Here is a 25,301-nt window from a genome sequence, read left to right as displayed (position 1 = left end):
CTGATGGATGTGGGGCTGGGGGTGCCATGAGGGTCCAGATCCTTTGCTTTCTGACCAGCCCTGTCCTGCTTTCTCCCCAGCTTGGCAACAGCCTAATCCAAGAGGAGCCACTGCCCTACCTGGTCCACCAGCCGCTGCCGTGGCAGGTCCAGTACGTGACCCAGAGCAGCCGCAGGGATAGTGGGGTACGGTTCATTGTTTCCGATGGGTGCCTCCATTTGGAGGGGCATGGCTTGGTTGCTGCTCTCCCAGGAATGTGGGGCTGGGAGGGAGGGTGGCTTTGTCCTGGGCTATTTGTGGGCTTTCTAGCAGCTCAGTCCAGAGATGGGAGCCAGAAGAGGGATGGCGCAGAAGCCAAGGGCTGGTGTTTGGCAAGGGGAGTATGGGGGGAAGCAGCTTGGTGTCTTCCAGTTGTTTGGGACTGACAAGGATGAGTTGAGCAGCTTCCTCTAATGAATATTATGAAATTGCTGAGAATGTGGCAGTGTGTCTTGTTGCTGCCCAGCCCTCAGCTGACCCATGGTCTCAGCAGCTTAGCCTTGGGGCTCCGGTTAAGTCTGGTGCTTGGTCTTTCCAGAAAGCGGGGAGTTCTCGACACAACAGCATCTATGGGACCCCGGGACGAAGAGGTGAGGAGGGGCCACGGCCCAAGCTCAGTCACTTGAGAAGGGAGGTGTTAATAATGGGGCTGCTGCTGGTGGGCTTCGTGTGGAAGTGGGGGCGAGGGGTGCTTTTGGGACACACACACACCACTTCTCTGTGGGTCTTTCCTCCCAAACCCGCCCACACACACACACACACACTTGATGTGGTAGGAAAACTCTCAGTTGCCGTTCAAAGTCATGCCCTGAGCAAAGAGGCTTTTCCTGCTGCTATTCTTGGTGCCTGCCCACCGCACAATAATCGGATGAGAGGAGGTGTGTGCGCGCTGGCCGTGTCCCATCCTCCACCGAGGCCCAAAGGCCAGGGAGCCGGGTGGCAGGGACGGGGGAAGGAGAGCCAGTGGGGTCCGCTGGACTTCAGGGCCCTGGGCACCGGCTCTTCTGGTGAATGGATTCCCTCTGTGTCTTCAGGCAACTCCAATCCGCTGCCCAGCGCTGGCAGCAACGAACCAAGGGAGCCCCTCGAGACGGACCCCACGACCAGCCAGGTTCAGGACCAGAAATGCCAGCAGCACAAACAGGAATGATAGACCACCGTCTAAAATAAACCCCACAACTCTCCCAGCTCCTTTGAAAGGAAGGGAGACGAGTATTTTGTGAGCATGGCCAAGCTGCGTGTGTCTTCATTGTGTCATTACTACATTACTTGGTAAAATCTGCTGCCGTCTCCTGCTCCCAGGGCAACCTTTCTATCTAGGCGGGTGTCAAAGTTTCTTCTGCCGCCCTCTGGAAACTTTCTAAATTCTAGGCCAGGGCCCTTAACTGCTTCAAGGAGGACAGTGAGAGCGGGACGTGGCTCTGTGCTTTCACTCTGTTTGGAATTTCAGTGCCAACCCATGCTTCTCCTGTTAGGCAGCAGAAGGTGGGAATACGACCTGACAGCAGGTGTTTTAACTCAGTCCTTTGCTTGCTTGCGCACAGAGGTGTCCAGTAAGTAAGCGGGGGCTGCAGCCATGGCACTAGTTGGGAAAATTGCCCTGGGCACCCACAGCCTTTCTTGCCCCACCTTACCCTTTGCCCAGGGCACTGGGTTTGCTGTTCCTTGGGCAGTTTTGTTGCCATTAGGCAGGGCTTGCCCTGTAGTTGGGCCGGAAGTGGAAACGCCGGCTGCCCCAAGTCCATTTCCATCTCCATCAAGCCATTAGGATTGTACATGCAGGAGATCTCATAAAGGGAAATTTACGTTAAAAGGCCAGGTAATACATAAATGCCCTTTCAAGCTACCAGTAGCTTACTAGGTGAGCTTTCACACAGCTAGCATCTTTAACTGCTGCGAGGGGCATGCAGGATGCTTAACAATGGCCTGGCAAGGTTATGGGCACCTCTTGGGGCAAAGTGTCCCTTTGAGGACCTCAGGTGCCCTCTCGTCCCTTGGTTCCATCACCTGGGAAAGCGGGCCTTTGTGGCAGCCCCCCAAGCCCCATTGGCCTGTGGGGCCCCTTTCATGCCTTTGTGGCCCTTGTCCACCCCAAACAGAGCTCTCGCGTATTATAGAAACATAGCTTTTATTGCACGCTGCGCTGGCTTTTTGTTTTTATAGAAAAAGGTATTAACACAGAGGCAGATGCAAATTGAACCAAGTCCCATGGTTTTCCAAACAGTAAAACAACATGCAGTGACTCCAAGAAGTCTCTTCAAAAGGGTCGCTTGGTCAGGGAAGGGGAGGAAGGAGCCCTCAACTCGGGGTCCTCTGCTGAGACGCCGGGGACCAGAGAGAGTGCGAAGAAGCCACTGCGGAGAGAGGTTCCCAGGGCCTTTGCTCTCCTGGAGGATCCATCCCCCTTCATGTTGGGAGGAGAAGAAAATAGTTTCATTTATTCAAAAATGTCCGTTCTATACAAGTGCGTCTTTTATTTCAATATAAATAATGAAGGAGAAGAGCCAGTCTGCTGTCTTGTGTGCACCGCTACACCAGCGTGTAGGACTTCGAGTAGGCGCCGGCTCCCGGCTTCTGAGACCGGCCAAGGCCAGACGTGCTCATCTCTAGTAGTGAGTCTCTGGAGCCCCCCATCTTGGTTTGGGGGGGCAAGCGTGAGGACTCAGTCACGGGTGCAGGAGTGGGTGCAGTGGCCGCCACGGGGGCAGAGACGGGGGCAGCAGAGGTGGCAATGGGGGCGGTGGCCACAGGGGCAGCGGTGGCCGTGGGGGCGATGGGGGCAGAGGGAGCAGCAGTGCCCGCTGGGCCTGGCATGGCGAGCGTTCTCTGAGGTAAGGTGGTTGTGGCTGCACTCATGTGGGGCACTGCCAAGACTTTGCTGCCACCACTGCCACCACCAGCAGCACCACCGGAGTCCAGCGTCAGGTGCCTAGCGGCCTGCGTGTGGTAGACGCGAGCCAGGTTGCGGATGGAGGCCTCGCGGGGCGGCACCACCGGGCAAGGCTCATGGAGGTCTGGCTTGTGGAAGAAGGTCTCAGATTTCATGTACAGGGGCAGGTTGCAGTACTCACCTGCGAAAGGAAAGGAGGAAAAGGGTGAAGAGCATGGCCAGGCTTCCCATGGGACCGAGGCCTTTTGGCCCCCATAACCCCTCCCTGGCTCCCCAAGGGAGGGACCATCCAGCCAAAGAAGGGGGTCTTCAGTGGGGATTCTCCATGACAGATACGTCCCTTCGCAGATTGCAGGGCTCACCCCCATCCCGCCCCATGCATAATTAACATCAAACCCAGAGTTCTAACCACCTCCATCTGGGCTGAAGGTTGGCTTTTTCTGCAGGCAGCATGGCACCCATTGTGGTCCCAGGCAGAAAAGGGATCCCTGGACCCGCCAGAGTTGCCCACCCCTGAACTAGTGCACACCTGAGGAAAGCCAGGCATGACTCTTGCCATTTTGAATCCTGCAAGGACACGATTCTTCTTGAATTAAAAGGAGGCCAGGAATGGCTATTCAAGCAGCCCAGTCGGTCAAAATATGCCCAGAAAGGATGGTTCCATCTGGAAAGCTGCCACCCTTCAGAGAATGAGCCATCATGGCAACAAGACGAAGGGTCCAAGTGGTGCCCAGGGCGCCTGCTCCCAGTTCCAGCCCCGGTGCGCAGGCAAGTGCCATCCCGCCCCAGTGTGCCCCACTTCTGCCAGCTGCAGCTTCCCCAGGAAGTGCCACATCCAAGAAAGTTTTGTGCCAGGTGAGGACTGACGCTGAGAAGGCGGAGGAAGAGGCAGCAGTGGCGGCTCCTGCTGCCTTCAAATGAGTCAGGCATGGCTCCGCTGGCATGGCTGGGGGCAAAGGAAGCTGCCACAGACCTTGACCTTGAGGGGGTGGGTAGGGGGCAGCCGGGACCCTCGCCTAACACTCACTCTTGTTTGCGCGGTGAGGGATGGGCACTGCCACCCCTTTGCCCCGGTCACTGTCCTGTGGCTTGGGGGGTGAAGCAGTGAAGCGGCAGATGCCGGGCTCAGAAGGGGTGCTCATGGAGGTCATGCTGTCCGCATTCTCATTAGTGCCTGTGGTCATCTGGTCAGAGGAGCTGTCGGAGATGAAGCACTCAGTGATCTCAAATTTGGCGTGCTGTAGCTGTTCCTCAAGTTTGGCATGTTCGTAGGCACGTGCCAGCTCCTCATAGGTAGAGGAGGCGCTCTCGGTGGAGACCATGCTGTTTCGTCCTTTGTCTGAGGAAACAAAGGGAGAACCATCTTGTGGCACCCGAGGGAGTCATGCCACACCATGCCACACCCTTTCTCCTCATTCACCTGGTCAAGGCAAGAGGGAGCAGAAGAGAAGGAGCCCAGGAGGGTGAAGCTTCTGACGGGGCAGAGAGGTGAGTGGGGGCTGCTCAGGTCAGGAGGAGACCCCCATTGTGCCCCCGCTGTGCCTCATGTGGCGCACCTGTATCCTGGGACAAGCTGGCACTGTAGCTGTCGCTCTCCGTCACAGTGATGCCATGCTGGGACCCAACGGTCCTCCAGTCGGAGGTGAGAGTGCGCGCAGGAGTGGAGGCCTGGCACTTGGTGAGCGTCCACTGACTGGAGTATCTGTTCCTGGTGCTGTGTGCAGACTTCACACTTTTCCGGGAAACAGGATCTGGCGGGGGGATTGGGGTCAGTTTGAAAGACCCTATTGGCCCAGCCCAGCCGCCGCATGGCACACGGGGATGTCCATCTGCTTGCTTGGGCAGGTGCCCCCCATTCTGCCAGCATCCATCTGCCCAGGTGAGCCAGGTCCCTCCTGTGACAGATGGAGTTGCAGTCCCTGCACAGAAGGGAGTGTCTTTCTGACCGCTTATGGAGGGAGTGCTTCTTGATTGACTAATTTGCAGGAACATTTCCCATCTCGTCTCCGCTCACTGGTGCCCAGTCTGTTCCTGGGCTGGTTTCACCCTCAGGCCCTGCACAGGGCGCACCTAGTCATAGAGTTGGAAGAGACCACAAGGGCCATCCAGTCCAACCCCATTTTGCCATGCAGGAACTCACAATCAAAGCACTCCTGACAGATGGCCATCCAGCCTCTGTTTAAAGTCCTCCAAAGAAGGAGACTCCACCAAAATCCCCAAGGGAGGAGCCCTTCCTGCAAGTTGCCCTGGGAACAGGGGCAAGGCGGGCGACTGCGAGGGAAAGGGCCTTTGGCTTCCAGGATCTAGATCTGCCTCTCCAAGGAGGAAGGTGTTCCTAATGACCTTTTGAAATAACATGCAGAGATTCAATTTAAAATCAGTTGGGGACTTTGGTTTCAGTTTTATATTCTAGTTACTGATGGGAGACCACAGTCATCCCAGGGTAGATTACACATACATAAAGTTAGGTGCAACCCAGAAAGTGGTGCCAAATACCCTTCTCTCCCTACTCCTATCATCTTGTGATGGAGCTTGCCCTCCTGGAAGGGGCCACTGGTGGATGATCTGTGTCCATTCAGCCAGCAGGCACAGCCTTCCACTCCCTCTTGACAGTGCCATCTTGGTCAAATGGTTGGAATATTCATAACCATGCTCCATGCTGCTGACACAGCCACCATTTGCTGAGCCTACCAAGGATGCCCTGTGACACTTACTGGTCCCAGGACGAATATCAGACATGTCAATAAGGGGGCCTGTGTTCTGGATGAGGGCTGGGTGGTGCAGGGAAACGCCTGTGCAGAAGCTCTGTGGGTTGACCGCCTGGTTGAATTCTGTGTCGGTTACGGGAATGGTGGCCTTGTCGTCTCCTACAGCAAAGCAGTTGACAAACAGACTTTGGATCAGAACAGGACGGCCAGTCTCTTCCGGAGCATCCTCCAGCCTCAGCCGCCCAAAGGAGAGTGCCATCATCCCAGAGTAGGAGAGCCATCCGGCCTTTCAGCTCCCACATTCGAAGTCTTGTCCAGGGGGCTGCACACTCCTCTGCCTAGGCCCCACACAGAGGCACACACCAGAAGTCCTCCCATGGCACATGGAGGGTAGGGGTGGTACATTTTGTTCAGGGCCCCTCCGTGGTGCCCTTCCCCTCTGCCCTGTGCCCACCCTGCCACCTATGGGGCCTGCGTCACCCAGGCGGCCGCTCACCAATCTGCTTGATGCCTTCTTTGTCCTCAATGAGGAGCTGGACACGAGGGATGTCGATGTGCAGCCGGGGGCCCTGCGGGGGCCCTTTCACCGGCGTATCAAAACTCCGGTTATTCTTACTGCAAAGCAGACATACGGAGGGAGGCGGTCAGCTGTGAATGTGGCAGAAGCCCAGGGTGCCCACAAGGCCATGGCAGGTAGATGGCTCTGTCTAAGGATGCCAGGGGGGCAGCATAGGGGGTCTGACTGAAATGTGTCAGTATGCCGCACACAAGCACAAAAGCCATGTAGAACTAGCCATGTAGGACTAGGAGCGATTGTTCGGAGGGAGGGGAGAGATACCCACCTGATGAGCATTTCAGCCAAACTCTTGGCATCTGCAAGGGGAAAAAGAGGGGGGGAGGTTAGGGGCTGAGAGATGGGCAGAGGGGTCAAGGCAAACCTCCTCCATACCCTGAACTGGAAGAAGCATCATCACAGCTGGGCAGGGACCACCACTCCGCCCCCCCCCCCCCAAATGGCATCCCAAAAGGGTGGAGTCGAGAACACCTTCTGCTCTGGGGGACATGCACCCAACCCGCCTCCTGGAATCCTCTGTGGAAGGCAGGTGGGAACACAGGTGAGGGCTCCCTTGCCTTCCCCCAGGCCTGTCATGCCACCCCTTCCCTTCCTGGAAGGGCTGAGCCTCCTTATGGGAATTCTCACTCCGGAGCCTCAGTGAGCCACCGGCCTGCTCTCCCTTCCACTGGCCAGGCTCCTGCGTCTGGCAGGCACAGGTCCTTGGCCAGTGCATGGAAGGAACTATTCTGCCCCCGAGTCAGAGCCTCCCCACCCTCAGGACACTCACCCCGCAGGCGTTTCAGGCGTTTCTCCTTCCGCTTCTTGCGGATGACGAAGAGCAGAGCAACGCCCAGTGTGGCCAGGATGACCGGGCAGGCGATGGTGAAGAGCTTCTTGACGTCATCCCCCTCCCCCTGGGCAGACTTGATGGGGGGTATGGTGCCTGGGGGGCAGAGACAGGGAGCTCAGGGGCCACATGCCTACACCCGCCAGGGGGCTTCCTCCATTCCCCTGGTGCTTCCCACCCGCTGCCCTGGCCCCCCTCACTCACTGCCATCGTAGTCCAGTGTGGCAAACTGCACACTCTCGTTGCCGCAGCCGGCACTGTTGCACGCCTTCATGCGCAGCTCGTACCATGTGGCTTCCCTCAGCTCTGTCAGGAAGACTTCATTGGAGTAGTTGGCCCGCAAGCCTTGCCATGCCCAGGTGCCCTTTGGCCGGTACTCCAGGATGATGGCCAGAATGGGGCAGCCCCCACTGTTCCAGCCCTGCAGGTTCAGCCTGGCGTGCGTGGCGTTAATGTGGGTGAACAGGTGCTGGTCCTTGTTGAAGGAAGGCTCTGCAAGGCAAGGAGAGGGCCAGGCCTTGCTATGTGAAGGTGGCTATGATCTGGAAGCAACTTGGAGAGAAGCTACTCAAAAGAACCTCAAAAGAGCCCAAGTGGCGTGGCCTAGGTGCCCTCTGAGTGGGTGGCATGCCAAGGAGATGGACACCTCACACCCACCATTGCTCTGCAGGAGCCCCTGAAGCAAGGCAGGAGGAAGAGGAAGAGGAAGGCCTGGCGCTCGCTGGGCAGGGGCCGGGGCAGGAGGTGTTCTCGGAAGGACGATGCCCTGCTGGCGGAGAGGGCCACTGGCCTCCTACCTTTTCCAAAGCCAGCCTCTCAGCCCTGACCATAAGGTCTGCTCCTCGCAGATCCCCAAAACCTCCACTGCACTTTCCAAACTAAGCCAGCCCCTCCCCACACTCTTGCAACAGAGACAGACCTAAGGGCCATTTGAGGGCAGAGGAGCTGACCCCGCCAACCCCTCACCTCTTCCGTGGGTCTTGGCCTCGATGATCTCGCTGATGCGCCCAGCCCCAACGCTGTTCTTGGCGGCCAGCTTTACCTTGTACCACGTCCCGCACTTCAGGCTCTCCAGCTTGAAGGAGCGCTCAGAGGAAGTGATGAAGACATCCTTCCACTCCTCGCTGTTGTCCACCGAGTACTGGAGCACAAAGCCTGCAAAGCCAAGGGGGCATGGGGTCACAAAGGACTGGTGCCACAGGAGGGCAGAGTGACCGGGGAGGCTTTCCTTGCCTGAAGATGCCTGCCAGGTGGCAGTCGCATGGAGCACAGGTGTGTTGTGGACCCCTAGGGCTTCTGTGAGGGGCTTTCTGCTGGCAACTTATTCCTCTGTCCCTGAGGCTTGACCCCTTTAGGCTGGAGGAGGAGCAGGAGAGGGGTATTGTTCCAAGAAGGGATGGGGGGCAGAAGGTTGGCAGAAGCACCAGGCACCCTCTGGGGCACACAGTGGGCCAGAGGCTGACTGGGGAGGAGTCAGTGCTGCTTGGATGGGCAGCTGGTGGGAGTCCTGCTGTCTGGGACCCTTTCCAATAAGTGACTGGGCACAACCTGCACTCCTGGGACCCAGGGGGGCAGGAAGGGCTGTAGCTCAGTGGGCAGAGCCCAGGGGTGGCAGTGGCAGGAGGGCCCTGGCACAGTCCCAGCCTCTGAGGAGCCTCTGAGGAGGACTGGGGGAGAACCCCTCAACTGGCTGTCAGGGAATGTCAAGGGTGCCAGGTTGTACTCTATACTCTCACTCGAGACAGGTTAGCTTCCTCTACCAAGGACCCCATTTCCCCCCAGCCCAGCCCCCCTTTCAGCCATTGCACAGACCTGGCAGGCCAGGGTCCTCTCTGGTTGTCATCAGTTATTCTAAGCCAATTAAAAGGAAACCAATCAAGCCACTGGAGTGAGAGCTGCTGGGTGGGGAGATCGGCTTGTAATTACTTCCACGCTTTTAATTAATTGCAGAGCGAAGGCTACCTCCTCTTTCTGGGGCTGCCACTGCTTCCCTGGGAGACCCCAGGCCTGGCAAATGGGACCTGATGCTGAGCGGTCAAGGAAAGCCTTTCCACACGAGGAGAACCACAGAGTGGCAGGGAGGTATAGTAGCTGGAGCAGGTCACCAATTCAGCTCCCCGTCCGGGCAGAAAGCGCCAGGTGAGGGAGAGTGGCACCAGGAGGGGTGAATGGGTTGCCAGCCCTAGAACTATAGAACCATAGAATCATAGAATCATAGTTGGAAGGGACCCCAAGGGCCCTGATCCAGTCCAACCCCCTTCTGCCATGCAGGAACTCACAGTCAAAGCACCCCATTGAAAGCTGGCCATCCAGCCTCTGATTAAAGTCCTCCAAAGAAGGAGACTCCACCAAAATCCCCAAGGGAGTGTCCTCCATTGTCCCTGTGGCATGGAGAGTGCTTTTCTGGCCCACTCCTTCTGCCCTGGGGAGGACCCTAGGACCAAGGGCCAAAACGGCACACACACTGGACTCTCTGCCTGCTCTGCCCCCCAGTGCCAAGTGCAAGCAGGATGCTAAGCCTCCCCCCACAATACACCCCCTGCTGCCCCCCGCTGCCCTCCAACAGAAGCCGAGGGCTCACACACACACACCAATCCTCCATGCCACAGGATCAGGTATCAGCGGTCTGTAAGGCTGGCATCCAGCTTCAGGCACCTTGGCAACAGCCCCAGAGGGCTTGACATCCAGGGAAAAGTACAACCTTACAGCCACGGAAGTGTCAAAAGGGTCACGCTGCTAAGGAAGACTCCCTCCCCAAAAGACCCCAGCCTGAGCTGGGAGGGGGCTCGGGAAAGGCTGGCTCCATGGTGGCCAGTGGAGCAGCTGGAGTCCTTTTGGCCATACCCATCTGGCCCTCCAGGAGCCCTATGCAAAAGGAGAGGGGCACCAGGGCGCGTGCATGCACACACAAACACACACATACCTCGGATGGAGCTGCCACCGTTGTCTCCAGGGATCCAGGCCAAGGTGATAGAGGACGCAGAGGTCTTGGACACGGTCAGCCGTGGCTGGTCTGGCGGCACTGGGTTGAGACAAGCAGCGTGTGAGCTGTTGCTGGACCTCAGAACCCATGCCCGGCTGGTGGGTAGAGCCACCATGGTAGGCAGTCTGACACATGGCAACTGGCTCACCAATGACACCAAAGGAAGTGAAGCCCACCACTGCCAAGAGCAGACATCCTTGCAGGGAGGGGGCAGCGTGTGGGTCAGTGGGTGCGCCTGCCCCTCTGGCCCTAGAGTCTGTCTGGAGGGCAAGCCCTGACCCATGCCCGGTGGGCACCTCCCTCTGGCTCACCTTGCACCAGCAGGTTGACAATGATGGTGTCAAACCCCCATGTATTGGTGGCCGTGCAGGTGTAGTAGCCGGAGTCCTCCGCCTTCACAGAGCGCAGGGTCATGGTGCCATTGCCCTGGATCTGGCGGTGTCCGTCCATGGCCACAGGGATGGCCGAGTCGTCACTGGAACGGAAGAATAGTGTGTGTGTGCCCCAGACAGCCATGAGTCAAGTGGCCATGGGGGGGGGGGGGAATTGGCCCACATTTGGCAGGGGGCCAGTGCTCCCCTTCCCTTCCCCTTCCTCTTTCCTCACCTGTCCTTGGTCCACCGCACAGCTGGAGTGGGCTCCCCAACTGAATTGCAGGGCAAGCGCACATCCTTCATCCATGGGGTGGTGACTGTGCCCCCAAATGAAATTATCTTGGCTGGGGCTAGAAGCAGAAATGCCAAGGGTGAGAAGGGCCCCTGTGCCCAGCACCACCAGGACCACCCACTCCCCCAGCTGCCCATCTCCTCCCAGGGCACACCTTTGCCAGCTGGCTCAATGGTGACCTTCTCACTGAGGTTGCCTCGTCCTGCAGAAGTGACTGCTGCCACCCACAGCAGGTACTGCTGCCCCCGGTTAAGGTGGGCAATGCGGTAGAAGAGTTGTTCGGGGCTTGTTTCATATTCGCTGGGGGCCTGGACAAGAGGAAGGGGAGGGGAGGACAAAGTCAGGCTGCCATGGCTGCCACTCCAGCCCAGCAGGGCCCCACCATGGGGCCCCCACCCACCTCCAGCCCCAGTGGGGCAGACAGAAAGCCACCAGGCCCCCCGTGGCTTCATCTTGTCCAGTTAAATCTGCCTGAGTTTACTTGGTCACGTTGGCTGCCAGAAGCCCACTCTGCAGTTTAACAAAGAACAGCAGAAGTAGCCTGGCACTGGATCAGGCCCTCCATGCTCCACCATTCCCAGAGTTTTCGGTTAATCGGACCCCTTCCCCAGCCCCAGCAGGAGGGAGCCCACTGCTGCCAGGAGACGAGCGTGTTGGTCCCGTCCTATGAGGCTTGTGTTCCTTTGCAGGTGGCTTTCAGATGCCCCTAAGATTGGAGGCCACTATTGTGGCTAGTAGCCATGTTGCTCCCAGCCATACTAGACCCTGTGAGGGAGGTCTTCCTTCTGTTGCTGTGATGGAGGGGTTGGGTGCCACAGAAATAGCATTGGAGGGCCACACTGTACCCAGCCACTCGGTCAGTGGGGCTTCCCGTACCTGGTGCCAAAACCAGGCAGCAGCCAGAACTGTGCCCAGACCTTCGAAGGCTTCAAGGCAATGGGACCCAATGAAGGCGTCCCCATGTCCCTTCTTAGCCTGGTGGGCATGCAGTGGCCCAGACCCCTGCATTACAGGAGCAGACAGGCTGGCAAACCGGGCCTCCATTGGGCATGACAAGGCTGGCAAGAGTGCCAGGAGCTTCAGTCTTCTGGGTGAACATTTGGACAGAGAAATGGAGATGCTCACTGGCCAGCTGCTGGCATGTATGCCTGGGATGCTTGGCCCACTGCGCTGGGTGCATGCCTTTGTACAGGCTAATGCATGTGTGTGCATGTGTGCCTGGAGTCCCCACCAGGCATTGCATATTTAAATGGGCACACATAAATATTGCATTGCATACATAATTTTAAAGCCAGATGACAGTCTTGACAAGATGCCAAGGAAACAATATTGGATCCCAGTGGTTTTACCCGTTGCTTTGATGAAAAGATTATGTTGCCTTGGAAACCAGTAGCTCAGATATTGAAATGAACCTGAGGAGGAGATTTTGATATGCAGACAGGTCTCCTGTCCACCCACCCCCTCTCCAGGAAATAAAGGGAGGGGAGATGCTGTACCCCAGGGCACTGGACGGACGGACAGACAGATGGCCAGAAAGGGCCTTTGACTGCTGCTGCTCCCAGGAAGGTGGCAGCAGGCTGGGCATGGGAAAATTCCACCCTGCAAAATGCCACCCTCTTTCTTTGCTGGGCTGAGGTGTTCTCCATGAATCTTGTTCTAGTGCTGTTACTGAGTCTCAATGTCAGTGGGAAGGTAGGGCTCAATTTAAACAAACAGGTGGTGGACTGTGGCGGTCAGGCAATGGGGAGGCCACCGGGAGGAGGACCAGGGTGCTCACCCCTCCGTGCCTCTCAGCCATGGTCCATGCCGGGGCTCGGGACATGCAATAATGTCCCCTGGGGAGGGGAAACTGTCTTTCGCTGCAGGAGGACCACGTACTGGGGGTAGCAAAGAGGGTGGCGAGTGCCCCTGCCCATCCTGTGCTTTCCTGTCCTGGCAGTGCTAGGAGCCTTAAGGACTCCCTTGGAGCTGTCTAGGGCCTCCTTGTCCCAATAGGTGTTTCAAGAGGGGAGCCAGCCTTGCCCCACAGTGGCTTCAGCAGTGCTGTGCAAAGGAGTTTGGGGCTGAGGGAGGAAGGCCATCTTGTCCTTCTGCTGCTAGCTCAGTGCGGAGTACAGACTGACCCACACACCTGCCCTCCCCACCGGCTACTCACTCACCGGCTGCCCAGAGCCAGGGCTGGAGCAGAAGATGGTGTACTTCCGGATGATCCCATTGGGCTTAGTGGGGGGAAGCCAGGAGACCACCACGCTGCTGGCTGAGGATGGGACCGCTTTTATTCCTGCCGGAGGACCTGGAACTGGGTGAAGAGAATGAGAGAAGAGGGGTGAGGGCTGGTTCCTGTGGGGCTGTGGCTGAGCAGGGGAGCATGGAGCCGGCCGGGAGCACCCTTCTGCCCAAGGGAGTGTGGGGGAGCCTGGTGTGGGCACGGGGCTGGGGGTTCCTGTGTGCCTGCCCAGACGGGGCCAATGGTCACCCATGGCACTGCCAGTCCTGCTCACTCTTGGGCCGTCTATCCCTTGCAGCTAAAGAAGCAGCAAGCACAGCCTTTGTGGCATTGGGAGCCTCCAGGCACCTTCCGGCTCAGAGACGGGGGAGGTGGGGGGGCTGGGAGCTGCAGCTTAATGGACTCCAAAGTAGGCCAAAGCAGGCAGTTGTGTGAATATTTCAACAGACAGGGCCCCACACAAAGCTCCGGGAGCAAGCGGCACAAGCCTGCTGAAATGGTCCCCAGCCCCCAATGCTGCACCACTTTGTGGAGGCAGAAAAACTGTGCCTTCCAACCTAGTACAGATTGCCCTTCCCTGCCATTCTAATAGTGGTCTGAGGAGAGCTGTGGGGGGCTGCCAAGGGAAAAGGAGCCATTCCTTCCTCTCACGCAGCCCAGCCCTTTCATCTGCAGCCCAAACTCTGGAGTGGTCACCATGGCCTGCCTCCGTCCACTTGCCCATTTTCTGGCAGGAGAGCTCCAGCCAGACAAACCCACAATCCAGAAGGCAGTGGGGTGAAGGGGGAAGATGATGTCGTCAAGAAAAGAGTGACACAATTTGTTCTGGCAGAGGCAGGAGCTCCAGTCTCAGGACTCCCGCTAAATGAGACAGGGTTTAATTTTGAATGAGCCCCAGAGCTCCAAAAAGACGGGGGATGATCCAGCGCAGAAGCCAGGCCATGCCACTCCATAAGCCAGGAGCAGGGAAGAGACTGGAGGCTGGCTGAGTGGCTAGCCATTTATATCGGGCAAGGAGACCAAAGGCAGAAGAAGCTCTCAGCAGAGAGGTGCACAGTTTCAGGAAAAGGAGAAGGGCCCAGTGTCAAGCCAGCCCCAGCAGCAGAGAGGATCCAGTTTTGCCATGCCAGGCACAAGGGTGCCTGCTGTGCCAGGGATGAAACCAGACTCCCACCCCTGTGGGCCGTGTTCCAGGGGGCCTTCCTCCACCACAGGCCCAGTGGCCCCCTTGTTCCTTGGCTCTCTCCCCACAGGAGCTGCCCAGGGAAGGCCCCTTTGCCCTGCCTCTGCCCAGCACTTCTGCACAGAAGCCCCAGGAGGTTCTCTGCTCTCATCCAGTTTCCACTGGACCAAGATGGTGAGAGCTCTTACAGCCTGACCCAAAGGCTCCTTATCTCCATGCCTGGTACTGTAGTGCCATTGACACAAGGGAATAACCGCCCAGTAGCATCCCGCATCCTGTTCTAGGCATTGCCCTCCAAATCCAGGCTCAGTTTTCTTAGTTCTCATGCACTTACTCTATGGGGGCCTGGTTGCTGAGGAGGGGAGCACAGCTTAAGGGAAGAGCCCCCAACCTCTGTGGGAGGAGAAAAGGGGAGCTGCTGCACCTTCCCATCCACTGCTGGTGGAGGCTGGGGAGGGTAGAAAATGCGGCAGAATCTCTGGCTGAGACTGGCTGGCTCTTGCTGGGGCTGGGGGCTACAGGGCAGGACCCAGGGAGCCAAAACCACCACCACCCTCAGTAGTAACAGCAGCAGAGCAGCAGCAGTGATGTCGGCGTCAACAGCAAAGGACCATCGTCCAGCTGTGACAAGGCAGCCGCTGCCAGGGCTGGAAGCAACCACCAGAGGGCAGCAGATGATCACGACGGGGAAACCAGTAGATCCCAGGAAGGGAGCCACAGACACACACCTGCCCACCTGCCCACCCCGTGCCCCCGCACTCACTGTCCTCCTTGGTCTGGATGTGGAGCACGTTGCTGCGCACCCCGTCGCCCGCCTGGGTGTAGGCCAGGACCTGCACGCTGTAGTTGGTGAACTTCTCCAGGCCACGCAGCTCCGCCCGCTCGCGGGTGGTGGTGATGTTCTGCATCTCCCCCCACTCTGCACAAGAAGCATGAGGGGCTGGTCAGTCCATCTCCCCATCCATCCATCCATCCATCCATCCATCCATCCATCCATCCATCCATCCAGCTGAGGGGCTCCACACCCAGCCAGCATGAACCTCATGTTACTGACCCCAAAACAACCCATGGCCAGCTGGGTCAGTCCCTGAGCAACCTCCCGTTTGGTCATTATAGAGCTGCAGAACAATTTCCTGACCTCGGGGGTGGGTGGTGGGTGGGGTGGGGGTGTTTCTGAGTGTGTGTCTGTGAGTGTAGGTAGGCTCCCTGGCAACCAGTTGGCGTTTTATGGATGGAGAGTATGGGCTACAAAGCCCAAAGAGCTCTTTGGACTCTCACACCCGTGCAAGCAGGTGCATATGTGCAAACACTCACACGCACAGATGCCTGTGGCACTGCTGCTCACACTTCATAGGTCCCCATTAGTGTTGCCAGATTTAAAGTAGCTATAAAGGATGGATGATATTCATGTCATGCAGACTGGGCAATCAGGACAGAGCTATTTACAAGTTTGTGCACTACATAAATACCAAATTAAAGAATTGATTTCAGTTCAGTTCACCACATATTTTTCTGTAAAATCAGCATATTATCCATGTTCGTAAATCACATGATGCACACAATTCTGGCATTATGCAGGACTCCCATCCTAAAATGTGGGGTATTTTGGCACCTTGTTCAGTCGGAAAGGAAAAGCTTTCTGACCCTCAAATATGGGGCATCCGTTCTAACAAGGGGCACCTGTCAGCCCTAGAAGGGACAGACTTTCTAGTCCTCAAATCTGGGCCATCCCTTATAACAAGGGCCACCTGGCCACTCTAGGGGCACCCCATCTCAACCCAGCCTCAGAGAGCCTGCACCCCCTCTCAGCCCCTGGGCACCACTGCCACCCCAGAGGCCTTCCACAGACCCCTCAGAGGCTGAGACCAAGGCAGCACAGGCCACCCCATGGAGCCTGCCAGCCCCGTCCCTCTCCCCTTCCTCACGGACACCCACCCCACCACTTGCTCTCTCAGGGTGTTTGTTCCCCCAGCTAACCTCTGGGCTTTGCCAATTTTGCAAAGGATCACAGGGGAGGACAGCAGAATGGCAGCAAGAAATGAGGAAGAGGCTGAGAGGGGGCTGGGGATGCCTTTGCAAATGTTCCTTTTCCCAAGTGACTTCCAAAAAAACCCCTGAAAATGGAGCTCACAGAATTGCATGGCCTACCTGGTGGGGCAAGCACTGGGCCGCAGGCGAGCGGTGGGCTTAGGATCGAGCCCACAGGGGGCTGGAGGTGGGAAGGCCTGTGCCTGCACAGGGCAAAGGCCAGTGCCATCCCACCCCCCACTGTCCCACTGCCTGGGATAGAGGCCCCTCTGCAGCCCATAAGACCACCCACCCACCTGCCATGTTGGCTGCACAGAACCACTTTGCCACTCACCCCCATCCATGTAGAGAGACCAGAAGATGACCCGGTAACCCTTGAGAACGCCGTTCAGGGTGCTGCGGGGGGGCTCCGACCAGGAGATCACGGCCACGTCGGAAGTGATGGACAAGGCCCGCACATTCTCAGGAGGCTGGCTGGGCACTGAGGAGACGGAAGCATGTGTTGGGGAAGGGGCTGCACATCCCAACACACACCCATTCACAGCTGCTCCCAAGGGCCCCATGGGGGTCCCCTGCCCCCTTCTGTGCGAAGCATCCCGTTGCTTGCTGGCTCACTCCCCAAGGCTCCTGGGCACAGGTGCCAGCCAAAGCCTGCCCATGGCAATCTCCTTGCACTCCTCCTCATTCTCTGGAGACCCCTGCTGGTGCAGCACTGCTTAAGGGAAGGAGGAAGGAAGAATGACAGAGCAAGGGAACGAAGGAGGGAACACGTGGGGCAGAGGTAATGAGATCCCTCTGCCCCCAAAGAGAGAACTGTAATTTTTATGAGCATTTAAATGACAATACATCATCCTAATGATCCGCTTTGAAAATGATTATTGTTTCATATTACTTAGGTGTAAAACTATAAGCACTGTGCAATTAGGGGCCGGGTGCTATAAACTAATAGAGAGTCCGTTTGAACAAAATGAAGGTAATATAATTATGAGAAAGACACTATTGCTAAAACAGGGGCCCTTGAAGACCCCAGGCGGAGCGCTAATCTAGCCAGGAAATGGTGGTTCTCTGACAGGCTAACAAGGGCCTTAATTAAGTATGAAAAACTGCTGAGCAAATGGAGGAAGAAACTTTTATTTTGTTGTTAAAACAGCTCCAAGGCCGGGGATGATCTCTCCCTCATGGAAAGCAGAAGGATATGTTTGGCGGAGGGCATCAGCTGCCCTTTGGCTGGCAAGGCAGCTGGCAGTTGAGCGGGCAAGGCAGCTGGCAACTGCTGCACAGGAGCAGAGCAACAGCGGGGCAGGGTTCCTGTGGGGCAAGGCGGGCAGAGAGGGGCCACAATTGGTCACGTTGTCAAGGTTTTGCTGGGTGGGTAAGAAGGTGTTTCTTCAGTCTCTCCAAGATGGCGCCTGAAGGAGGGAATTGGGGCCCATCTTGGCCCTTAAAAATAAAACAAGTTAAAAAGCCCCGATTAAAAAGGGATGCACTGGGCACAGTCCTTGGGCAAGTTGCAAAGGGATCGGCTAACACAGCCAGGTCTTTGGATTCCAGTGGCACCTTTGAGACTAAATTTCTAGCAACCTCTCAGTCTGTAGGAGAATTCCTAGCACAAGCTTTTGGCCATGAAAGCTTGCCCTAGACATTTTTACCCAGTCAGTCCCAGGGGTGGCACTGGGTTCCCCTCTGTCTCCTTCTGCTCTGGCAGAGCCACGCAGCAGCTATTTCCATTCCCAAACACGCTTTTAAATAAGTTGGCCCTTTTAGCTCCCTGGTTGTCTGAGGCGCTCCATCCATTTGGCTCAGACAGGCAGCGGCCAAGGGCCCTGCCAGGCCTCTCGGCGTCCCACAAGGGAAGAGGGGAGACCAGGGACCCCTACAACGGCTGCAGACCCATGTGCCCTGACTCACCATCTTCCAAGGTGGTGGCATTGATCTCGCTGGAGGAGGGCCCAGTGCCGGCCCGGTTGAAAGCCTGCACCACCACGCCGTACTGGGCAAACTTCTTCAGGTTGTCAAGAGTGTAGACCTCGCTGTCACCTGTGGCCTTCATCTCCACGATGCTGTATTGCCCGTTGCTCCCGGGGCTGTTCTCCCGGTAGCCAATTTGGTAGCCCCGGATGACCCCGTTCTGGAGCTCCTTCTTTGGTGCCTGCAGGTATGGGGAATTTCAGAGAGATGCCTGGCAGGGGCAGGGTATGGAAGGCCACCCAGGAGGTCCTCCAGGGATGAGGGGGCTGGCTGGACATGACAACGGACCCGTCTGGCGTGGCAGCTGCCCATCGCATCCTAAGAAGAAGCTGAAGGGCTTTCAGCAGTGCTGCATCCTCATGCTGGCTGCAACCGCCTAATGTGACTGATGCGTGGAGTGGAGCCATGTGAACCGACTAGCAGAATAGGACCCAGGTGAGGGGAGGGTGTGCCATCAGGGGAGGGCACAGGTGGGCATAGGCTTAGTGCCCTGGAGAGCCAGTATCCAGACACTCCAAGCAAAGGAGGCACTGACTCCGGCACCATTTGGGGAATGTTCCAGGAGTTTGGTAGTCATGCCTGGCTAAGCCCATCCTGTAATAAGCCACTCCAGGAAAGAGGGGCCAATGTCAGGAAAGCCTGTCCACTGCTATCATCTGTACCTTGGCATTTAGTGTGAAATGGATGTCAAGGGGAAAGACCTTTTTCATGTTGGAGTGTCTACATCTTGTTAATGCATCAAACAGAATTTTTGGCAGAAAAGCAACCACCTTTCTGCCAAAGCAGGAAAGTCAGAGGCGGCCTCCTAGCGAACCAGCCCATCCTCTGCTCCAGGCCCAGTGCCTGTGTTCAGTGGCATAACTGGGGGGGAGGAGGTTCAGGGGGTGCGGACCACACCAAAGGACATCCCAGAAGGTTGGGCCCTTTGGGGCCTGAGGGGCAAGTGCATTCCCTTCCCGGCTGCTCCGTCACTGAGACTTTCTCTGGGTGGCAGTGAAGGAGGACACCCCTCTTGCTCTCCCCCCTCATCCCTTTAGGAGCCTCTGTCTATTTACAAAGCAAAGGTAGCAACCTGGGGGCCCCATTCATGAGTCAGATGGCAGACAGAGATATTTGGGTTCTGCTGTGGGTTGGAGGCGTCAGTCAATTGCTCTCAGGAGTGCGAAGGTTGGAGTCTTGCAGGAGGATAAACGGCTGTAATAACTGGCTTGTGAGGAGGTTGCAATTTTAGGAAATGGCTCAGGAGCAGCTCCAACATGACATGAATCAAGCTGGGTGGTGAAAAATGGGTGAGCGGAGGCCCGCAGGCTTTAAAAATCCAAGAGGTCAGGTCCAAATCAATCTAAACAATATTTCTTTGAAGCATTAACAAATCAATAGGGCTGACGAAAAATTTATGTGGGCAAGCTAGAGTGATCCATCTCAGTGAAACAGCCTTAAACCAGAGTGACTTACATTTCAAGTGAATCTTATTTTTCATTAATTTGTTTTTCATCACTGAAACGGCTGCAGGAGAAGTGGGAGCAGCAAGGCGTGCCCTGACTTTAATTTTACCAACTGGCCATTTAATTCTGACTCCTAACTTGCTAATCAATTTTATTTTTCATTATACAGCTTGCATAAAATAAATCAGGGTCTAAACTTTATCGGCATCTGTCTGAACAGATCACAGCCAAACAACCTGAACCTTCATCCCTCTGCCTCTTGGGCGTCTCCTTCCGGCCGGCCCTGATCCTCTGCAAGAATGGTCCGAGGAGAGCAACTGGGGGGGTCATGGGGGCAAACCCACCCGCGGGGGGCACTCTGGGCAGTGGGAGTGTGGGGCAGCACATGGGGGCCCCTCCGGCAGGAGAAGAATGCACTTAAAATGACAAAAGTAAAAATGGTACAGTTTAAAGCAATACATCGCACCTTGAAAGACCTGTTGGTGTAAAAGAAGTCTTTGATGGCCACCAGAGGATGGCAGGAAGGGGCTTCATCTAGCCTCTAGGAAGGGAAATCTGGAGCGTGGGGCAGCTACAGGGAAGGCCCCATCTCGTATTCCCACCAGCCGTACCTGTAAAGCTGGTGGGGCTGAGAAAGCAGCCTCTTGCAAGGATCTGCTCAGGGTCTAGGCTAGCTCATGGGGGGATGAGCCGTTTAGGACTTTGTAGGCCATAGCCAGCACTTTGAAATGATCCCGCAAATAAATCAGTAGCCAGTGGAGCTGCTGGTGCTGCGGAGCAGTAAGGACCCTGGAACCAGTCCTGGGAGTTTATTAGACGCGAGTTTTGGGCGATTTCCCTGCCACCAAAATTGCACAATAACGTGATAGCATGATGTTCTTCCAGACGCCATTCATTTCTATGGGAGCCCGTTGCACAACGCTCCCGTGGTTTTAGCGTCATTCCTCCCCTTTTTGTGCACTACGGGAAACAAGGGAAATCAGGCCTTTGTCTCCCGTTACCCTTGCGAATGCGTAGCGAAATGGTTTGATGTGGTAGGCAGAAATGCAAAGCGACGCAAATGTTACTGATTGCAAAGTTCCCATGATGTTGAGCTGCTTTTTCACCCCATTCCCTTCTGGTGGCCTTCCTTTTTCAGGACAACCCCGGGGGAGGGGGGGTGGGAGTGGGGGGTACGTACAACTAATGTATGCAAGGGATTCCCCCAAGGGCCATTCGGTGCATCCCCTTCTTCAGTCCTGCTGGAACACGTAGGATCCTAGAAATTAAAGGGACCCCAAAGGGTCATCCATTCCAGCCCAATTCCTCTGCCCTGCAAGAACACCTAGGAGGCTAGAAATTGAAGGGACCCCAAAGGGTCATCTATTCCAGCTCCTTATTATGTCCTGAGGGAAAACGTTGGATGCTAGAAATTAAAGGGACCCTAAAAGGTCATCCATTCCAGCCCCGTTCCTCTGCCCTGCATGAACACCTAGGAGGCTAGAAATTGAAGGGACCCCAAAGGGTCATCCATTCCAGCCCCTTATTATGTCCTGAGGGAAAACGCTGGAGGCTAGAAATTAAAGGGACCCTAAAAGTTCATCCATTCCAGCCCCGTTCCTCTGGCCTGCAAGAACACCTAGGAGGCTAGAAATTGAAGGAGCCCCAAAGAGCCTTCCACTCCTGCCCCGTACTCTGTCCTGAAGGAATGCATAGGAGGCTAGAAACTGGAAGGGGCTTCTCCCCTCTCTCCCCCGGAAGCACAAAGGTCAGGATGCCACCAAAACCTCCAAGGAGCATGCAAAAATATGTTGATGTGAAATGTTCAAGACAAAAGGAAGGAGGTGGTGTAGTAAAAAGTTCTGCTATGCATGTTTTCGCATCACGCAAATCACAACTTTTGCGCAATTGTAGAGCTAACATAATGTTTCGGGGGTTTGACGGAAAAGCAAGCAATGTGGTAGAACATTGCGTTATAAGGTCATTGCGCAATGTTTTTTTCACTTCCTTAGTGGAATTGAGAGTCCAAAAACTCACGTCTGATAAACTCCCTGGTCTCACCCAGGCTGCATGCAGCTCTCTGTACTTGGAAATTTGGAAACTCAAGTTTCCAAACACTCTTCAAAGGCAGCCCCGCATTCCAAATGGGATGTAATTCAGGCATCTGCAGGAACAGGCACAGCTTGAAATGTGCAATAGTGTTCCCTCCTGGCCACTGCAGAAACCCGGACCTCCAGGCTGAAGTCTGTGTCCAGGGGTTTGCCCAAACTGTGTTGCATTTTCAGGGGGAATGGAATTATTCCCTCATCGGCTGACCTGGATCACCTCTGCCTTGCCTGGTCAAATTTCCCTTTGTCCACCCTCATCCAGTCAATTCCTAATGACAGGCACAGTTTGCAACCTAGACCACTTATTTCGAGTAAATCTGGAAACGAGTAAACTCTTTGTTGCCTGCAAGCTGATGGCTGGACTCCAAAATCCCAGACAGCCTCTCTCAGCCACTTCATGCGCATGTTAAATAATGTGATGTGGGAGACAAAACTGGACCTGGGGTCTAACAGGAGTCCACCCACACCAACCTCTGGAGTTCACACACACACACACACACACACACACACACACACACACACACACACATGCGTACCTTCCAGGTGACCTGGATGCTCTGGGATGTCATTGGCAGCAAGGTGACCTCCATGGGCGCTCCGTCAGGAGCTGCAAACAGATTGAGAGACAGCAGTCACCACCAGCCCTTCCTGGCATCGATAGCAGAGCAGTGGCTGGGGCCGGCGTTTGGCTTGGGACCTGTTCTGGTGGCAGGTGCTCTCCCCCCCTGAAATGCCCGGGCTTGCAAGGCCTGTGGAGATCCCTCCTCCCAGCAAAAGGCTTTGAGCAGCCCTTCTGCCTTTTGGCCACGGGACCTCCGTTGGCTCTGGGACAAGAAGGTTGGGGGGGAAGAGGTCAGTAGAGAAGCCAGAGTGGCTGGAGGAGCTTGCAAGAGAGAGCTGCCTGCAAGAACAGCCCCACAGCTCACTTCGTCTCCTTCCATGGCTCAGGCTGCAGGAATTCCTTCTTCTCTACTACTCTGAAAGGCACAGGAGCCTTGTCCCTGATTTCACTTGGCAACCCTCTTCCTTGCTTGAGGTTCGGCTCTGCCACAGAGAGAAAGGCAGAAGCACCCAGTGAGTCTTCAGGTACCTTACAGACCAGCACAAAAGCCCCATCATCAGGTGGACTTCAAAACATGGAGGTTTATGCCAAAACAACTGTGCAAGTCTTTAAGATGCCACAAAGGTAGGGAGCTGCTGTTTCTGCTGCAGCAGTCTAGCCAAGGGGCCTCCCTTCGGAGACGCCTGAGCAGCCAGCGTTCCTGCTGAAGGCAACCAGCCCAGGCTGACAGCAGCACTGGATCCTCTGGCAGCGCTGAGGGGTCTGCCCAAGAGACATGGTGTGGTGCCTTGGACACATGGATACTGAAAAGTGGTGCAGCCCTGTCCCAGGGGTATGGCTGCTGCTGCTATTTAATGATCAGAACTATATCTCCCAGGGCTCAAGTGGAGGAAGACTCTGCTGCCTGCCTGCCGGTGCTAAGAGGACTGGCCTGCCAAGTGACTTCTGGGCACCCATTAGCTGGCCTGAGACTTGGCCCGGTGGGCAGCAACATCACCTTGAAGAGCCTCTTCTGCAGGACTCCTACAGCGCCTGCCAGCTTCCCAGAGCGAATGATGGGCTTTACCACACAGGGCTCTGCTCCTGCTCAAAGGGCATTGCTCTCAAGAGCGCCACACAGCCGAGGCAGTGGTGCAATCGTTTGCCAATGGATTTCCCCCCCACAATTGGGGAAAAACCTTTAAGATATTCTCAGAGACTTTTCCAATTGAAAGGAAATCAAAGTTGAAGTGTCCACCCTTCTTCTCCTTCTCCCCAGTCGTTGGTAAGCAAAAGACACTGCATGCTCACCCAAGGTTAGTATTAAAGTAGAAATGAATTTTTGCACTGGAAATCCTAGCAGGACAGTAGAGGGAAAGGAGGTCATTAAGGGATTTTAGAGTCAATAAAAAGAAACACTTTCAAAATGGTCTCCCAACGGGGGAACAACAGGAGAAGGGCGACAACATGCAATAAGCCCCAACCAAAGGTGCTACTACTTTGCTCTAGTTCCTATTTCCCTGCCTAGGGGGTAAAGCCCAAATGCCTCCCCTCTGCTTCCAGATCTCCTGCCCAGGCTCTCAAAGCAACAGGAAAGGGGCAGCCTGGGCCCAAGTGGCACCTGCTTCCTCCGTGCTGATGGTCAGCTCCTTGCTGGGCTCGCTGCGGCCAATCTTGTTGAAGGAGTACATGCGGATGCTGTACACGGAGGCCGGGTGGAGGTCCACGATGTTGGCTTGGTTGATGGTCGGGGAGATGTTGCGGGTCGACTGCTTAAAATCCCAAGAATCTGAGGGGGGAATAGGCGCCTGCTCAGGAGGGATGTGGAGTCCCATCACTCGCACACAGACCCACAGTGGGATGTTGCTGACAGAGGAGGGTGTCTCATAGCTAACTATGGAGTGCTCCTCTCCTCCCCCTCCCCGACTCCTGCAGAAGGCACTGCTTGGAAAATAAGGGCAGAGAGAGGTACCCACCACCACCACCACCACCCCAAAGGCACCAGCAGCTGAAGCAGATAAACATTTGCAAGTGCCATCCCACTCCTTGCTCTGGTGAATGGGCACCACAGTCACACTGGACACCCTTTCAGGGAGAGTAAGCACCAGCACCAGCTGTGCGCAAAAGCCACAGCTGCCCTTGAGGAGACCCATGCTCTAGAGGAGTCCTCCTTCTGCTGCTGAGGACCCCTCTGGCTCCTGGGGAGCTCCTTTGAGAGATTAGGGACCACCTGCATCTGTGCCGTCTGCTGTGGAGTCCCACCCCTGGTCTCCTCCCAGCACCACTCTTGTTAAAGGGGGTGGTCAAGTCACTGCAGGGACCCCGTGGGAGGAGCATGCTACAGTCATGGAGGGGTCCCCAATTCTTCCTCTAAGGCCGATCCCTCTGCCCCCAAACCCATGCAGGACCAAGATTCACTTGGTGCAACAGCACCGACAGTAGACCCTTCCCTCATTTGGCTTTCCCCTGCTCCCCCTCCTCCTCCTGTTTTGACATTTAGGGATGAGAAGGAGCCAAACAGGTGCAGCACTTGCAAGGTGAGACCCCCTCCCAGCCCCACTCATGGGAGGCTCACTGGAATCAGTGGCACCAGGCCTGGATCCATGGAGGGGTAGGAGAACTTGTCCTCACCCTTCTTCACCAGGATCTTCTCTGGCATCTTAGGTTCACTTGACAAATATGGCAACCAGCAGTTTCCATACATTACCCACTTCCAAAGGCTGCCAGCTTTCCTACCCACTGCCACTGCCTCCACCACCAGCCCTGGAGGCCGAGAAGGAAAGGGAGCTGTGTGGCTCCTGCAGCCGTGGTCACAGCTGCAGCACAGTCTATAGGGACTGGGAGACAACTAATGTGCAGCATCTCTCGGGACCTCTTCCTGCCAGAACACTTTGCCATCCTCATCCTATTCCGTATCTCACAAAAACCCTGCAAGGCAGGAAATCCTCTGCACAAAGTGCACCACAGTCATGAACTCACCATACAGCCTCCTACTCTAAACTTTACCTGCCCCTCACCACAATATGTATAGAGGAAGAAGAAGAGAGCTTTGCAGAGACAGAGCCAAAATCCCTCCCTCCCTCCCTCCCTCTCCTGATAAGACCACCCAGAGATACTGCCTCGCAAGTGGGGT

The 25,301-nt window shown here is 56.0% G+C and overlaps 2 protein-coding genes across 6 annotated transcripts in view; one reads left to right on the top strand and one right to left on the bottom strand.

The window, feature by feature from the left end:
• The window catches only part of CEP164 (centrosomal protein 164), a 55,840-nt gene extending 54,069 nt beyond the window's left edge, over positions 1 to 1,771 (top strand). For all 3 annotated transcript variants that reach the window (XR_016282311.1, XR_016282310.1, XR_016282309.1), the window contains 3 exons: positions 81 to 185; positions 578 to 629; positions 1,074 to 1,771. The gene's annotated coding sequence lies outside the window, so the exon portion shown is untranslated. The remainder of the gene's footprint in view (positions 1 to 80; positions 186 to 577; positions 630 to 1,073) is intronic.
• Positions 1,772 to 2,156: 385 nt separating this feature from the next.
• Positions 2,157 to 25,301, bottom strand: part of DSCAML1 (DS cell adhesion molecule like 1) — a 94,546-nt gene continuing 71,401 nt past the window's right edge. For 2 of the 3 annotated variants that reach the window (XM_089537941.1, XM_089537943.1), the window contains 19 exons: positions 23,790 to 23,957; positions 22,164 to 22,234; positions 18,036 to 18,276; positions 16,462 to 16,608; positions 14,863 to 15,018; positions 12,849 to 12,988; positions 10,844 to 10,997; positions 10,630 to 10,747; positions 10,335 to 10,498; positions 9,964 to 10,062; positions 8,007 to 8,195; positions 7,245 to 7,532; positions 6,981 to 7,136; positions 6,480 to 6,510; positions 6,134 to 6,252; positions 5,644 to 5,796; positions 4,486 to 4,680; positions 3,957 to 4,268; positions 2,157 to 3,110 (listed from right to left, as the gene is read on the bottom strand). In XM_089537941.1, coding sequence (XP_089394067.1) covers positions 2,569 to 3,110; positions 3,957 to 4,268; positions 4,486 to 4,680; positions 5,644 to 5,796; positions 6,134 to 6,252; positions 6,480 to 6,510; positions 6,981 to 7,136; positions 7,245 to 7,532; positions 8,007 to 8,195; positions 9,964 to 10,062; positions 10,335 to 10,498; positions 10,630 to 10,747; positions 10,844 to 10,997; positions 12,849 to 12,988; positions 14,863 to 15,018; positions 16,462 to 16,608; positions 18,036 to 18,276; positions 22,164 to 22,234; positions 23,790 to 23,957 — 3,443 coding nt within the window. In that variant the 3' untranslated portion in view covers positions 2,157 to 2,568. The remainder of the gene's footprint in view (positions 3,111 to 3,956; positions 4,269 to 4,485; positions 4,681 to 5,643; positions 5,797 to 6,133; positions 6,253 to 6,479; positions 6,511 to 6,980; positions 7,137 to 7,244; positions 7,533 to 8,006; positions 8,196 to 9,963; positions 10,063 to 10,334; positions 10,499 to 10,629; positions 10,748 to 10,843; positions 10,998 to 12,848; positions 12,989 to 14,862; positions 15,019 to 16,461; positions 16,609 to 18,035; positions 18,277 to 22,163; positions 22,235 to 23,789; positions 23,958 to 25,301) is intronic. The other variant, XM_089537942.1, reaches the window with a different exon arrangement.

This window comes from Sceloporus occidentalis, unplaced genomic scaffold (assembly GCF_023333645.1).
Source record: "Sceloporus occidentalis isolate IW3139 unplaced genomic scaffold, rSceOcc1.0.p SCAF_9, whole genome shotgun sequence".
Lineage (NCBI taxonomy): Eukaryota > Metazoa > Chordata > Lepidosauria > Squamata > Phrynosomatidae > Sceloporus > Sceloporus occidentalis.
The sequence above is the reverse complement of the archived record's forward strand: the minus strand, read 5'-3'. Positions and strand labels throughout refer to the sequence as shown.